This window comes from Mesoplodon bidens (assembly GCF_964165515.1).
Source record: "Mesoplodon bidens genome assembly, chromosome: 3".
NCBI lineage: Eukaryota > Metazoa > Chordata > Mammalia > Artiodactyla > Ziphiidae > Mesoplodon > Mesoplodon bidens.
This window is the reverse complement of record NC_138178.1, coordinates 113,772,041-113,788,410: the sequence shown is the minus strand read 5'-3', so window position 1 is coordinate 113,788,410 and position 16,370 is coordinate 113,772,041. Positions and strand designations below refer to the sequence as shown.

At 41.0% G+C, this 16,370-nt stretch overlaps 1 protein-coding gene across 12 annotated transcripts in view; it reads right to left on the bottom strand.

Moving 5' to 3' along the window:
* Positions 1–16,370, bottom strand: part of NPAS3 (neuronal PAS domain protein 3) — a gene marked incomplete at its 5' end in the record, with an annotated part of 867,843 nt that overhangs the window by 122,897 nt on the left and 728,576 nt on the right. For all 12 annotated transcript variants that reach the window (XM_081229930.1, XM_081229934.1, XM_081229935.1 and 9 more), the window contains one exon: positions 4,672–4,846. In XM_081229930.1, the coding sequence (XP_081086056.1) occupies positions 4,672–4,846 (175 nt within the window). The remainder of the gene's footprint in view (positions 1–4,671; positions 4,847–16,370) is intronic.

Genomic DNA, 16,370 nt, shown 5'->3' with positions numbered 1-16,370 from the left:
AAATCTAGAAGGATATCTAGTCTATAAGAACAGCGGTTATTTTGGGGTAGGGGGTATGTTGGCCTTTATTCTTTGTTTTCTGCATTCTCTGAATTTTTCACAAAGGGCATGAATTTTAGAATTGGAAAATATCAAGCTGTTTTAATATGGAGAAGGAGGGAGTGAAACACAACAATTTGATGACCTAACCCAAGGAATATTACTCTTTGCTTTCAAAATACAGAGGTATTTCAAGTACCTCCAGGATTTCTTGAAAGAGCTGCTCTTCTGTTTATTAAGTATATAAAAGATGCGGCACTGAATTTTTTTTTTTTTTTAATTTTTGGCTGCGTTGGGTCTTCGTTGCTGCACGCAGGCTTTCTGCTAGTTGAGGTGGGTGGGGGCTGCTCTTCATTGCGGCGGCTTCTCTTGTTGCGGAGCATGGGCTCCAGGTGCGCGGGCTTCAGTAGTTGTGGTGCGTGGGCTCAGTAGTTGTGGCTCACGGGCTCTAGAGTGCAGGCTCAGTAGTTGTGGCTCACGGGCTTCATTGCTCTGCAGCATGTGGGATCTTCCTGCACCAGGGCTCAAACCCGTGTCCCCTGCATTGGCAGGCAGATTCTTAACCACTGCGTACCAGGGAAGCCCTGAAATTTATTTTTTTTAAAGGATATCACTCATAACCCCAAGATGAAAGAATCATTAAGAGTGATGAAAAGATAGAAGCAGATCCACAAAAACAAACTGAGCCATCCAGATGTCGTGTTCCAGAGGTTCTGTGCCCACCGCCTTGCAGGAACCCACAGGAGCAGAGAAAAGGCTATGGGCAGCACAGCGCAATCTCTTCCAAAATGCTTGGATCAAGCCCTAAAGAGGCACTCTAGAACTTTATAACTTTTTAAAGTAGGCTACCCATTTATTTTTCTTATGCCTGCCTGAAAATTTCTCTAAAAGAAATATCATATTTATTAAACTATTAACGAATGTGCATACATATAAAATATTTATTTGGGTTTGCTGTCCAGTCAACAGATCTTTTTTTTTTCTCCCTCTCATTATCTTGAGACTAATTCAAGACAAGACAATCACAGGGCTGGCAGTTCGAAGAAAAAGAATTCCTATTATGGCACAGGATCGCTGCCTCTTAGGCTGGTTTAGTCACTTATTTCCTTTTATTATAATGCCAAAAGTTATTTAGATTTCAGTCATTTAGTAATGCTACACTGAACACATCAGGGCTCCTGAAAAATTCTATACCTACTAGTTCCTTCATTTTCATAATCACCACATATTGATATCTGTTTTCCAACCAAATTATACTACTCTTTAAGCAAGAATCGGTGTTTTATCAGAGTTTAAAAGATTATGATGTAGTGAACAACAGTCTTCAAAAATGTTCCTTCATGTTATTAAGAATTAGAAAATCTTGTTAAAGTTCTTTCAGCTTTTAAGAAACATAAGCAGCTTTGGGATGTAGTGCCTGACATGAACTTTTAAAGTAATTCCCCTGGAGCAATGATCTGCATTAGTGAAGATATTTAGTTAAAGGTAGCATCCTACACTGCCTTTCAGTATTTGAGCAGTCAATCTAATTGCCTTTTTAAGCCAAAGATTGCAAATAACTAACACTACAGAATTTTAAGGCAAAGCCAGTTTAACATTCTCTAATGGTGAGAAATACACTCTCCAACAAGAGACACTTCCTAACGTGATTGTTGCTAACGAGCCCAAGTTGTTATGGAATGTGCAAAGCAGGGTTTTCCATTTTACTGGTTAGGATGGCTCAAGGAAGGCCAGGAAAACAGGGGAAAGAAACCCAAGTAAATTTTCAATCATACTTCAAGGATAAATGAAGTGTCCTTGTATAAAGGAGGGATGTTCTTTTTCTGATAACTAGAATTAAAGGATGCTAAGTGGAACTGAGCACATCCTGGTGCTTCATGGAAGGCATGGGATTTATCAGAGGTTGTTTTTTTTTTTTTTTTTTTTCTTTTTTTTTTTGCGGTACGCGGGCCTCTCACTGTTGTGGCCTCTCCCGTTGCGGAGCACAGGCTCCGGATGCACAGGCCCAGCGGCCATGGCTCACGGGCCCAGCCGCTCCGCGGCATGTGGGATCCTCCCGGACTGGGGCACGAACCCGTGTACCCTGCATCGGCAGGCAGACTCCCAACCACTGCGCCACCAGGGAAGCCCTATCAGAGTTTTTATATTTAATCTTAAATGGGTTGATTTGACTCTAGTTTAGGATATCCTAGTAGAACTGGTTTATAGGCTGTGGATTTTTTTTTTTTTTCTTCCAAGGTACAAGTCACCCTTAACATGTGTTTGGGGGAGACATCAAGTTCAATATGAATCAACAGTGGGCCCTGGCTGCCAAGAGGACCTACTTCAACCGTGGGCTGCCTAACAGGAGTATAGTAGCCTAAACCAAGAAAGGTGGCAGTCCCTCTGCTTTGTACTAGTCACAGTACATCTAGAGGCTGCACTCAGCTCTCAGAACACTAGTTTTAGAGGGTCACCAACAAATGGAAGCACAGCCAGGTGAGGGTGGCTAGGATGGTGAGGGTCTTAGCAACATGCCATTGATTAATGGTTGTGGAAGGAGGGTGGTTTGACGTGAAAAGGAGAAGGAAGAAGGGAGGGAGAATTTGGTGAATCTGACTTCATATGTTTGAGAGGCTGTGATGGGGAGGAGAGAGTAAATCTGAAATGTTGTCCCACAGGGCAGACCTCTGATCAGTGGGGGAGAAGATGCCCCAAAGTAGGTTCCGGCTCCATATTAGGAATAACTTTCTATCAGAGCTGCTCACCAATGGAGTGGGAAGCCTTGTACGTTCCTTAGCTTCCTGTTAGGAATGAGTGCCAGCAGAGATTGGAAGGGCATCTGTTGGTTTTGCTGTAAAGGGATGGTTGCATAAATTGGAGGTTGGATTAAAGGATTGTTGAAGATTCTTCTTAACTTGTGGGTTTGTGATTCAGGGAAACAAAGTCCACTTTTCCAAGGTCTTAGTTCATGCTAAGGTTTATAAACTTGATTTCTTATGCACTGAGTGTTTAAGAGTCACGAGCAGTCCCGTTTCCCAGTCCAACTCCAGAATGGAGTAGAAAACTATTTTCATGTGTTTCTTCTCAAATAGGCCCAACTATAAACATTCTATTGACTAAAAAGCAGGTCCAGTGATCTCACTGATGTGTCTATTCAGTGAAGTCAGTGAGCTATGCTATAAGGATATATGACCCCCCCCGACCTCTTGGAACAAAATTATTTTCATCTTTAAATGGTAAAGAGTAGTCTTAAATACTCTTTTCTCATGCATGGGGTTCACTGGAGAAGGATGCCCCCCCATCCCCGCCAGTGCTACAAAATAATGCCCTAGAAGCTGCAGTTAACTTAAATGGGGAAACATGGATTGATTCTAGAAGGAATTAAAATATTTCCAATAGAGGCAAATACGTTTTTTCCCTTCTGTGTGTGCAAACACGCTGTGATTATTTCTAAGCAGACCAAATTATTTTCTTGGAAGTATGTAGAGTTTTTTTAACATTAACCTTAAGGTAGGGTTTTTTTTTTTCCATTTCTCTTTCACAAAATGCTTTTGTCCTACAAATCTGTTTTAAAACAACATATCAAGTAAAGTACAAACGTCTTTAGAGGGCAAAAATAATTTCCCAAGTAAGCAAATAAAACTTTGCACTTCAAATCAGGCCTTGATTCATTAAAAATCTTAAACTTCTCATGAGAAAAATTAACATTTAAACCACTGCTGCTTGGCCAAGCACTCCACCACACAAGAATATGAAATATCTCCTCTAAAAAAGTACAAAAAGGACAAAACCACAAATGTGGAACTTCAATTAATTTAAAGCCCCAATCAGCAAAGAATAAATCCTTCGCAGATCTAATTACCAGCGCTCTCGGAAGACCCAGGCCGACCAGCCAATCTTCCCCGTGTTTGAACAGCTTGATGAACTAGGGGACTGATGGATATCAAGTCATTTTGTTTAATTTATAAATGGATTTTCCCCTAATACTTAAATTATCATCAGTACAACACAATGAAAATGGGAACATTCTGAATGCAAAGTCTATAAGAGTCCTGGAAGGAATCCCAATGAGGAATGTCACCTCTGTTCATTCCTCTATACAATTGATCTAATTAAATACTGAGGGTGGAAAGGCAGTTTAAAATGTAGCCATTTCTGTTTTCTTTTTAGCCTTAATTTATCTGTTCACATCTTTCAAGTACCTTCTGATGCTTAAAAAAAAAAAAAACCCAAGATTTCTGCACGCCCCTAATACTTTTAATTCTCCACAAGCTAATATTCAAAAAGTCTCTGCCATCAATTTTGCTGAATAATAAATAAATGCATTACATTTAGCCATGGTAACAATGAAAGGCAGACGGCTTTCCAAATCTGAACCTTTTCCCTCCATTAATATGAAAGAGAAACTAAAGGAATGGGTACATGCTGTATGTATTGTTCACCTGAAATCAGATCTCTGGATTATACTTATTAAAATGTCTTCTTATTTTCAAATCTCTTCCGTACTTAATTACTGCACAGGACAGAAAGCTGCATGGAATTGTTAAATACCATTAGACCTATTTATAGTCTCTTCACACTGGCAACTCAAGCACAATCATTGGCAAAGGTCCTGCCCACCAACCCACATGTTGGAATTGCAAGTCCCACCTGGCTCTGGGGTTTCTGACTGGGAAGAGGAAGATGCTGAGCTGGCTGCATCTTCAGCCGTGCCCTGCGAGAGGAGACCCCGCCCGGGCGGGAGCTTCATGCCCAGCTGCTCTGCCATCTCCACGTGGTCCCCGGGGTGGACATAGTCAAAGACGCTGCTGCCTGTCAGCTCCACCTAGAGGGCGAAGAGAAAGAAGAGTGGGAAAGAAAGTTGTCACAGGCTTTTCATTTTCAAATTTACCTACTAGAGCATGGACTTGAGGACACCGGGAGGGGAAAGGGGAAGCTGGGACGAAGTGAGAGAGTGGCATGGACACATATACACTACCAAACGTAAAATAGATAGCTAGTGGGAAGCAGCCACATAGCACAGGGAGATCAGCTCGGTGGTTTGTGACCACCTAGAGGGGTGGGATAGGGAGGGTGGGAGGGAGACGCAAGAGGGAGGACATATGGGGATATATGTATATGTATATAGCTGATTCACTTTGTTATAAAGCAGAAACTAACACACCATTGTAAAGCAATTATACTCCAATAAAGATGTTAAAAAAAAAATTTAGCCCCACTGCGATTCAGCTTCTGAACAGAAAAGGAAATCTATGAAGCCTCCGGAAACAATCCTGGTCCTTAGTCTTTATCCTCACACGCTTAAGGATTCTTGAAATTGCAAGAGAAAGTTTTTTTTCCCACATGTATTTATTTAGCAATTGTTTAGCCCAGTTTTTTCTCATACACTGTTGTTTGCATAAAGCCAGACCATTCTGTGAAATGTGGATGAGTCTGCCTGAGTTCAGCTGTTTTATCCACGCATCATCAAATTCTTGCATGTTTGGTGTCAACCGGATGATTGACTGAATTCTACAGTTTGCTTATTGAGAAGTTTGAGCTTTGTATAGAAACAACCAGAGATAGCGGATGAGGATTTTCCTTAAAATACACAGATTTCCAGGATGTGTATTTATACATATCAGCTTATTTCTATGTAAATTTAAATGGAAGAAGTGCTGCTTACAAATATATGCAAAGGCATAATGTTTTCATTAAATATTACTCATTAGCTCTGTAATCATATGGAGAATTCTCCATGCAAAAGAGGTCAGCTGGGGTCTGAAGCAGCCATTTTTTTTCTGCTGGTATCAGCTTGTTTTGCCTTCAATCTAATAAAATACAGGGTACAAACCTCCTTCAGAGCTTTAAAAAATGTTATATTTTGTATACTCTTTGTATTAGGCTGACGCTAAAGGTAGAGAATGAATATCAAATATCAGAAGAGGGCTAGCCTGGAATGGAAGCACTGCCTTTTGCAATGCTGTCAGGCGTGGCCCCTGTCTGGGGCATGTGCTGTCTGAGGGGCAGAAGTCACTCGTAAGGACTGGCCTTACCTCTGTACTCCTCTGATGCTATACCTCTTACCTCCTTCCAAGAATAGCAATCATGGTCCTAAAATAATGTAGTTGGGTTACAGGTACTATGGCAGGGAGAGATGTGTTAGCCACAGAACAAGAAAAAGCTCTTTCCCGGGTCACTAATGGTTTTCCCATTCCTCTGGAGTTTAATGGTCTCAGGCCAGCTATGATGTGCTACAGAAACTGCCAGACTGCCAGACTGTCACAGGTTTCTTGGTGGATATTTACCTAGAACCGCTTCCTACCTCACCTGCCTTTCCTGTGTAATTTGCAGCATCCCTCCAAATTCCACCCAACTGCCTGTACTCTTTTTCCTGCCAAGAAGGAAGGCTGGCGGTGGGCATACTGTCACAGTGAGCGTAATACTCAGAGCAATTATTATCCCCAGAACTCCAAATCCCGGTAAAATGATCACATCGACTCCCAGACACCATTTGATTAAACTCTTAACAGTCAACACATCTTCAGCATCTATCAGTTAACAGAGGTAGAGGCCGACAAATGGGAGGCTAAATTCAGTTTGGTTAATAGCTATTCCTGAAAAAGGCTTGCATACCTTTCACTGAAAATGAGGTACTTTCTCTTTGCTATTAAATTACGCTCTCCTGTATTACCCCACTACTGACTCTATAATTTTACATTAACTATTGCCTCCATTTGATATTGTTACAGAGCGTACGTAAATCAGGATTCATAAGTGATCGGTTCCTACCCTCTGGGAGGGAGGGATTACATGGAAATAATCCCTTTAATGTGCGCCTTGCCTCTAAGCATTTCACACAGCAATAAATGGGTAAACTGACTTGGAGCAATTAAGAAATTAAATGAAACTAATAAAATGTGTGTTTTAATATTTCTTGATGGTTATTTTGTTTGGAGGTTAGTGAGTATGAGGAAGTCACTCTCATTTTGCATGGAGTCCAATTGCAGCATTTTTTTTTTTTTTTTTTTTTTTTTTTGCGGTACTTGGGCCTCTCACTGTTGTGGCCTCTCCCGTTGCGGAGCACAGGCTCCAGACACGCAGGCCCAGCGGCCATGGCTCATGGGCCCATCCGCTCCGCGGCATGTGGGATCTTCCCGGACCGGGGCACGAACCCGTGTCCCCTGCATCGGCAGGCGGACTCTCAACCACTGCGCCACCAGGGAAGCCCAACTGCAGCACTTTAATAACTATTTCTGTCACTTTTCTCAAACTCCGAGTCTTTCTTTAACACTGCAATGTGCCCTTTGGCACAGAGCAGATTGTGATAAGATGACAACACAAGTGGGAGATATAATCGATTTTGTAGGGGTGTTGGTTCTTGAATATTCATGTAAGCCAGTCATATGGTGAGGAGGAGCAGGCCACCATCTCCACAGCCTGATTTAGTTAGATGTGCAGGTGCTTCCTTTCCACAAAATGATGCCCCGAGTATAGGGCGTGTAGAGCAAGACTGAGTCACAATGGGCCACATCACATTATGACATGGGGAGGACTTTGTCCTTCAGTCTCTTGAGGACTGTGACAGGGTCAAATTCTCAGTGCCAACCTCTCCATCCTATATTAGGCTTTGGGGTATCTTGGAATTTGACCCTGTCATAGTCTTCATGTATGTACTGTAATAAAGGTCACACAGTGTAGGGGAAAGCACAGAATAGCTGGAGTTATAAACTGACTTGGAGATCAGAATCTTTTCCTCCTCTGCTGTATGACCTTGGACAATTCATTTAACCTCTCTGAGCTTCAGTTTCCTATTCTGAAAGTGGCAGTATTGCTGCTCTGCAGGACCCTGGGGGGTACCGCTCACGCTGTATTCTACATGAATGACACCCCCTGGAGTGCCATACTTTGGAATGGTGCAACGCAGTGGCCTGAGCACTGGGATGGAAACAAGACTTGCTTTACCATGCCTCACAGCCTAATTTCGAAAATCCAGTGAAACCATGCAGAGGAAATTGCCTTGTGAGAAATAAGCACTATTGTTGCTGCTGTTTGGTGGATAAGAATGGATGACAGGCATGCATATTCCTGTGTAACTTTGGTTGAGGAATCCTTAGGGTTTGCATGGTCTCTTTGAAACATCTCTTTAATTAGCAGGGTGTACAGCAGAAGTGATGCCTGCTCTGAGCCTTGACTACAGCAATAACAGTATTATCAGCTACTACCACTATGTATACATACTTCTCATACTTTCTTTGATTAATCCTCATAACCATCTTTTGAACTGGTATGATGATCCCGATTTTACAGAACAAGAATATGAGTATAGAAAAGGCCAGTATTTGGTTAAAGTCTGCTTGACTCAACCTACCACTTCTCTGGTAGCACCTCTGCAGTCAGGGAGGCTGAGCAGGGACATCTGAACTCCTCTGTCCTGTGGCTTCACTTTTATTCAGGAGAGAACATTGGGCACCATGGAGGGAGGAGGCTGAGGGCAGGCAGCCTGGCAATCCCCTGGGCTAAGGATGCTCTGCCATGTACTCTTGGGCCAAAAGAAGGCACGAAAGCAGGTGTACTAAACTGAAACAGATATGGGGGTAGACAGAAGTCTACTTATACAAAGGCCTTGAGTCATTATCATCATCATCACATTTATCTATCACTTTCAACATTTCTCATAGTGTCTTCACTTCACTTAATTAGATTTTAGAGCTGGAAGAGACCTGAAAAACATCCATTAATACCCCCCTTATTTAATAGGTGAAAACGTCACAGTTCTGAGAAGTTAAAATGCTTGTTCAAGTTTACCCAGGTGTTTAGTGGTAGAAGCAAGACTGTAAGCCCTATCGGCTAACTCTCTTTTCTCACTAAACCCTTGTGTGATTTGCTTCTCTCTCCTATGAAGACTGCCTAGGTAAGATGGACTTGGAACTCACCTGCCACTAAATTCTGTGCCTCAAAATAGACTGCAGAAACTAAGACCAGGGATTTTTTAATTTGATGAGCAGACATTGCTTCCTGTGAGCTTGAAGTGGAAAAAATAGAGAGAGTTTCAATCCTATATTACTATAGTTAATTAGGTACCCTCAAATCTCCAGTTAGCAACTCTTCAAAATCTTTGCCCACTGAGAACTAGGACTAGTGTCTTGCACATAGGAGGTCTATCACAAATGTTTGTTGAATGAATAAAAGATGGATATTTAGGCCTAAAAAATTTGCTTTATCTGTGCTTGATTTGGACAAGTTTAGGTTGGTTCCTTTTATTATTTCTGGTATTGTTATTATAACATTATTTATTACTCTAAAATGAGTTACAATATAGCACCATAATAATATACTCATTCCCAAGAAGTATTTGCCATATGCATTGAGAGCTATAACTTCTTATATAGAAACCAGTTGAGTTTAACTGAGCACAGGATTTCATAAATGCTGAGAAAGAGCAGGTTTTAAAAGGAACTTTGAAAGATAATATAGCTATCTTTTATAACTTTTTTCCCCCATCTATGACAGAACTGTGATTAGTTGGCTAGTTCATTTGTTCATTAACTGAATTTTCACAAAGTTTCATAAAATGATTATTTCTTTTTTTTCAAAATAAATTTATTTATTTAATTTTGGCTGCATTGGGTCTTCATTGCTGCATGTGGGCTTTCTCTAGTTGCAGTGAGCGGGGGCTACTCTTTGTTGTGGTGCGCGGGCTTCTCATTGCGGTGGCTTCTCTTGTTGAGGAGCACGGGCTCTAGGCACGCGGGCTTCAGTAGCTGTGGCATGCAGGCTTGGTAGTTGTGGCTCGCAGGCTCAGTAGCTGTGGCGCACGGGCTTTGTTGCTCTGTGGCATGTGCGATCTTCCTGGACCAGGGCTCGAACACGTCTCACCTGCACTGGCAGGTGGATTCTTAACCACTGCACCATCAGGGAAGCCCCAAAATTATTATTTCTTAACTATCCCTTCAAATCACCGACAGTAGAAATTTAGAGAATTTTCATTTTATATTGATTATTGGTCCTATCTTTGATCTACAATTATGATCTACATAATGGAAAGGTACACCATTTTTTTCCCCTTAATATTGTGTTCTTCTGGTTAGTGCAAATTATATAATAAGGTGCATGTGAGAACCAAACTCAATCACTTTATATGGTAATTTAAAAAAATTAACAAACATGTTCTGCTTATTAAATTTAAGGAACAGACCCATGGGAATTTGAATTGTTTCCCTAGCACAAGAAGGAAAAGTAAGCATGACTGTTTCCAACCATGCTCACTTGGTCTACCTTTACTGAAGCTGAGTGCCTCTAAAATAAAAATTCCTCTCCCTTATTGCTTAGTGCTAGAAAACAGCTGAAAGTGTATAAGGGGCCGGAGATAGGCAATGAGTAATAAGCAGTCATATCCAGAAACAGCATTTTGTTTCAACTCCTTTCTCTCTGCCCTTCCCCACTCAAAGCTACCAAGATTCCTCCAGGATAAGCCATAGCCACTAGTGCCATCCCACGCAGTCAACTAAACCACCTGGCCTTCCTCAAATTTATTTCACATTCTATTAGCTTGCATGCAAGTTGAACACTTGACACAGTTGATTTGGTAACACTGAAGTTTCCTGGAAAAAAATGTAAATATATTATACAGTGGTTTGAGTTGACTTTTCCATGTCCGGTCATTGTACCCTGCTGGTAGATAGGATAGGGGACTAATTTGTCTTTTCATACATCAAGCAAGCATGTCAATAGCCTTTGCTTGGCCTCCTGTGGTGAGCAAATACTTTTTAACTACAGCAATGTACCAAGAGCGCAAATCATTGAATTCAGTGCTCCTTTGATTGAAAGAGTTTGCTACAAATGAGGAACAGGCAGCAATGTTGCTAGTCGTCTCCATATTGGAATAACTTAAGAGGACAGATACTTTTATAAAGCAAGCTGATAAAACCTATTTCTTTCTTTCTTTCAATATATTTTCAGTCTTAGGAATAATACAAAGTTCATTTTTAGCACTTAAAGGTCATTCAAACCTGCCATTTAAGGTGGAATTTCTTAAACCTGTTGGAAGACGCCAGGTTTTTGTAGATTTCTGGAGGGCACTAGATTACTGAGGGGACTTGGGGGTGCTACTAGTTAAGCCCTTTTTCAGGAGTCCTTTTGCAGCCAGCCCCGTTCCCACAGGGAATGCCTGCAGGATTTGAATAGAAGGTCATGCCTGAGAGAGGACTGCGTTAGTGGCGAGTGGTTTGGAAACCTAACTGCCAGGTTAGGCTTTCAGATCTACCAAGGGACTGTGAGATCACGGTTACAAAATCCTGACCCAGGATAAGATGGAAATTCTATCTCGCCACAGCAGATTAGGATTTGTAGGGTTTTTTTGGGGGGGGTGTGGGGGTCACATTTATATTATTGAGAGATAATAAAGTGATAAAAGAATAAAATATAATAAGATGTGATAGCTTGATTAGCATAGGTTTTCTTAGGATTTACTGGTATCTGAATGCCATCTTCATAACTTCCTACGTATTGCAGAACTCTGTTGAATATTTATGAACTGTTTTGACAGAAACTTGATGTTCTTTACCGCTCTGTCTCATTCTATGTATTTGCTGACTTATCTGAAGAAAAATGCATAAAAGCATCGGGTCTGTTACAGAAATACGTGTATAAATTAGTAGAACAAGAAGAAAGAAAGGTTCTATATCAGAACGATGAGGTAGAATGAAAACTCCTTCCAATGTCATCAAATAAGAAATGAATCCACTCTCTTCTCACAGATATGTTAACAGAGCCTTCCTTTAGAAGAATTTGAGCTAAATGCTACCATACCATGTGTTTATTTTATCTTCAGAAATAAACATTTCAACTCCTTTGGGAATCGGGGAAGACAAGTACTTTTTCTGTTTTTTGTATGCTTCTCTATAACCCTTGGAGTGCCCGACTTGAGAATTTGCAACCTCAGTATCCAAAGAGAGTACTGCATAACCAGTTCTGAACTTTGATTAAGAAGTGTCAGAAGATAATTCCAGTGGATTTCTTAGTTCTCAGAGAGAAAAAAGGAAAAGGCAGGCTGTTGAAGAAATGGAACAAAAGAGGAAATAAAGAACAAATGGCTGGGGCTTCCCTGGTGGCGCAGTGGTTGAGAGTCCGCCTGCCGATGCACGGGACACGGGTTCGTGCCCCGGGCCGGGAGGATCCCACATGCCGCGGAGCGGCTGGGCCCGTGAGCCATGGCCGCTGAGCCTGCGCGTCTGGAGCCCGTGCTCCGCAACGGGAGAGGCCACAACAGTGAGAGGCCAGCGTACCGCCGGAAAAAAAAAAAAAAAAGAACAAATGGCAGAGACTGATTCAAACGTACGGGTGGTTACTTGGAACAGGTCTGCCTCTGTGACTATCATTACCAATAGTTGAATTGATCAAGCAATAATCAACACTGATTGCTACACTTTCAAAAGCATTAGACGGATCATTACAGAGACTCAGGATCCAGTTGAGCATATTTAAGTACTGCTAGAAATAGCCTGTGTACAAAACAGATCCAGAGTTTGAAGTATTCCTCATCCCAATTTTTTTCTGTTGAAGAAATAAATTATTTGTAAAATTTCATTTTTTCTTGTAAACATGGTTTAGGTATTTCTCCATCACCCCACGTTACAGAAGCAGTGGGTTTAGAATAGTTTTAATATGTCAATATTCTTTTCCTTTCATTAAGAGACACCAGGTAAAAGAAGAACTTAGAGAATGCTGTAATACTGAGGGGGCATTACATAATGAGCCCAGGGATTTGTGAAAGTGACTCAATCAAGAAATTTTAAAACCTTGCTTTACAAGGTTCCTATAGTTTTGAAGTTTTAAAGTAGTCTGTAGGGCAGGAAAGGCCAACTTTTTAGTATTTATCACAGTGCTGGGAAGGAAAAAAGGATGCAATTGGAGGTTACATCATAGTAAAAAGTGAAATGATGCCAAGAAAGAAGCATTAACAATCTTAAAAATAACTGAAGTCAAATCTCTCTTTTCTGAAGATCAAACGAATAGTAAGATCTCACTTTCAAAGCATCTTCATTACGTTGGTGGTAAGGAGACCAATCAACATAAAATACTTGATACTGGCATAGTTAATCCATTATCCTCAAATTTTACATGGTTCAGTATTTGTCATTTAAAACTGGATACACACTGAGATGCATGTTATGCCTAGCCGGGCTTCAGTATCAATATATCTCAATTTTTGTTTAATTGTTTTTGTTATTCTCATAGTGAATTTTGCCTTCCTTTTTTTGGTCATGGGAACAAGAAAAAGTAGAAAATGCTTGTAAGTTTAAATTGAAATTTAAATCTTTCCCTGATTCTGAACAGCCCTTTTATTTTAAAGAAAGGTAAATGGATCGGAAAACAATAATAATTATGGGGCTGACTTTTCCATTTGTTTTTTGAAAGTTACACAGGTTATTTAATTTTTTTCTAGTCATGCTAAAACAATATGGCTTATACGACTAAAACTTTGGGGTTTAATGCACACAAATAATACTATACACAAATAACAGTAATTGATAAAATGCACACAAATAATACAATTAATCATTCCTGATCGTTTTTTTTTTTTTTTTTTTTTGCGGTACATGGGCCTCTCACTGTTGTGGCCTCTCCCGTTGCAGAGCACAGGCTCTGGACGTGCAGGCTCAGTAGTTGTGGCTCACAGGCCCAGCCGCTCCGTGGCATGTGGGATCCTCCCAGACCGGGGCATGAACCCGCGTCCCCTGCATCAGCAGGCGGACTCCCAACCACTGCGCCACCAGGGAAGCCCATCCCTGATAGTTTTTAAAGGGGCTATCCTATGATGGAAGATTAGAAACATCAAACCTCACCAGGAGCTAAGTCACAAGGTTAAAGTGATGCTGTTGAGAGAAAAACAAAAACTAGCAAAACGAGAAAAGCTTGACAAAGATACCGAAGTTATACACCTCAAGAGAAATTTATGTTTAAGGGAAAGCAAAATAAAAGAAGGATCGTGTTCAACTGACATGTTTTTTTCAGATTGAAGTGCTATGTTAATGCCATAGTTTCTGTGTTTGAAACAAATGGCTCTCCTCCTCCACATCCTGTGAAGGGTCTTGAAAAGTCTCATCCAAGAAAATCACAAGCTGTACAAAAATAGTTTAGCCACTGTAGAAAGTGGGTGGTTGGCCCATGTCAGGAAATTAATTTTGGAGTTAATAACCCAATGAAGAGAACAAGGAGGAATAAAATTCTCTGTGCTGTGAGCAATTGCTGACCCTTCCAGAACCTTCCCTGTTGATATGTTTTAGCACATCTTGGGAAGTTCCTGAATGCCATGTGGGCACAGTGGGTCTAGTGTCTAACTTATTCCTAGTGAATCACCATAAGTAGAAGGGCGAATACACTTCTATTTTATTTCAGCTGTTATAAATACCAGCTGTGGTAGTATTTGAGGTTCTTTTCTATGAAGCAAGTCAATACTCTGAGCACTCTCTAGGTGCTATTTTAAAGGAATAAGTTAAATTCACAACTGTTTAATAACAGTCTGAGAGTCTTGTTAGAATAGGGAGTGTAAATAGAACTGGCAAGTAGAGAAAATGAGTCAAAAGACAGAGTCGTTCCAGAGGCTAAAAGCAAGGCTGTGTTTCTTAAGATACTAGGGGCGGGAGTCTGGTGGTAGTGGGAAGAACAGCCCTTTTGGAAGTCTGATAAATTCTATGTTCTGTCTCACCAGAAAAATGCTCTGATAACAGTCATATAATTTGGCATTGTGTGTCTGGGGTTCACATGCCCCAGCACTTTAACCATAAATATTCTCTAAAGCCGTGCTGTCTAATATAGTGGCCACATGTGGCTACTGAGCACCTGGAATGGGGCTAGTCTGAATTAGAATGTGCTGTAGGTGTAAAATGACACCAGGTTTCAGACTTAGTACAATAAGTAAAAGAATGCAAAATATCTTATATTGATTACATATTAAAATAATATTTTGGATATGTTAGAATAAATAAGATATACTATCATATTATTAAAATTAATCGTACTTGTTTGTGCTCACCTTTTAAGATGTGGCTACTAGAAAATTTAAAATTACATACATAGTTTGCAATATACTTCTATTGAACAATGCTGCCCTAGAACCATAGAATCCGTGGAGTAGCAGAACAGGAAGTAGAAGGATACCATGAAGACGATATTAAAGGGGAGAGGTGCAAGAAAAAAAAAAATAGAGGGGCTTCCCTGGTGGTGCAGTGGTTGAGCGTCCGCCTGACATGATGCAGGGGATGCGGGTTCGTGCCCCGGTCTGGGAGGATCCCACATGCCGTGGAGCGGCTGGGCCCATGAGCCATGGTCGCTGAGCCTGCGTGTCCGGAGCCTGTGCTCCACAATGGGAGAGGCCACAACAGTGAGAGGCCCGCGTACCGCAAGAAAAAAAAAATAGAAATAGAGGAACAGCTTTAGAATAAAAGGACTGAATTTTTAGATTTAATCTACAATTTAAAAGACTTTAGTCAACCAAATATTTATCAATCATTTGCTCTCTCCACATTTTGGGTAGGAGCCCTGGTGTGGATGGGTCCAGAGGTGGCCGTGAACCCAAAGTGTCTGGGAGAGCAACTCCCATGCTGGCTTCACACAGAGAGAATGAGAAGGGACAGGTGGCTTTGCTGAAAAGATGAGGGCAATCCGAGACACAACAGCGTTCTAACTACACTGGAGCTTATAGGGCAGGGGTATCGTGCTACACTATTCTTGGGTTAAACCTAGGTCATTGGGAAGGCATTGCGTAGAGGCTCAATAAACACTAGGTGATTTATTTTGGCTCTAAGGAGATGGATCTATGCTAGTGTTCATTAAATATTTTAAAATACTTTTTAAATACTTTTAAAATAGTGAAGAATGGTTTTAATAAATCACTTACAAGAAAAGTCATATCTTGTTTTTCTTCACAGGCCTGTGTCTCAGAGACTATTTTTTTCCCGTAGATGTAGGCTGAGATAATTGCCACACTTTGAATTAACTTCTTGCCCCACATATTGAAGCCCTGGGTCTAAGATTCTCATCTCATATGGATGGTTTTTTGTTTCCCATGGGTGAGCACAAAACCCATGGTGCATGCTGCAATTTTTAATCTAGCTCCTTCCTTCCTTCTCCAAAGAGACTTTAGTAGGTTTGTTGTCTTTTTACCTGACCTTGCATCCAGCAACAGAGATGTTACCCAACTTCTCTTCCTAGGACAGGCAGAAAGAACTCAAGATGAGGAGCAGGTAGCTAATGCTGGGCAACCACAAAACCCCAGCACCACAAACCCTCCATGCGCACTTCCATGTCATCTAGAGACATGACTCAGGTATGACTCAGTAACTGAAAGACTCTTTCAAAGATTTGCT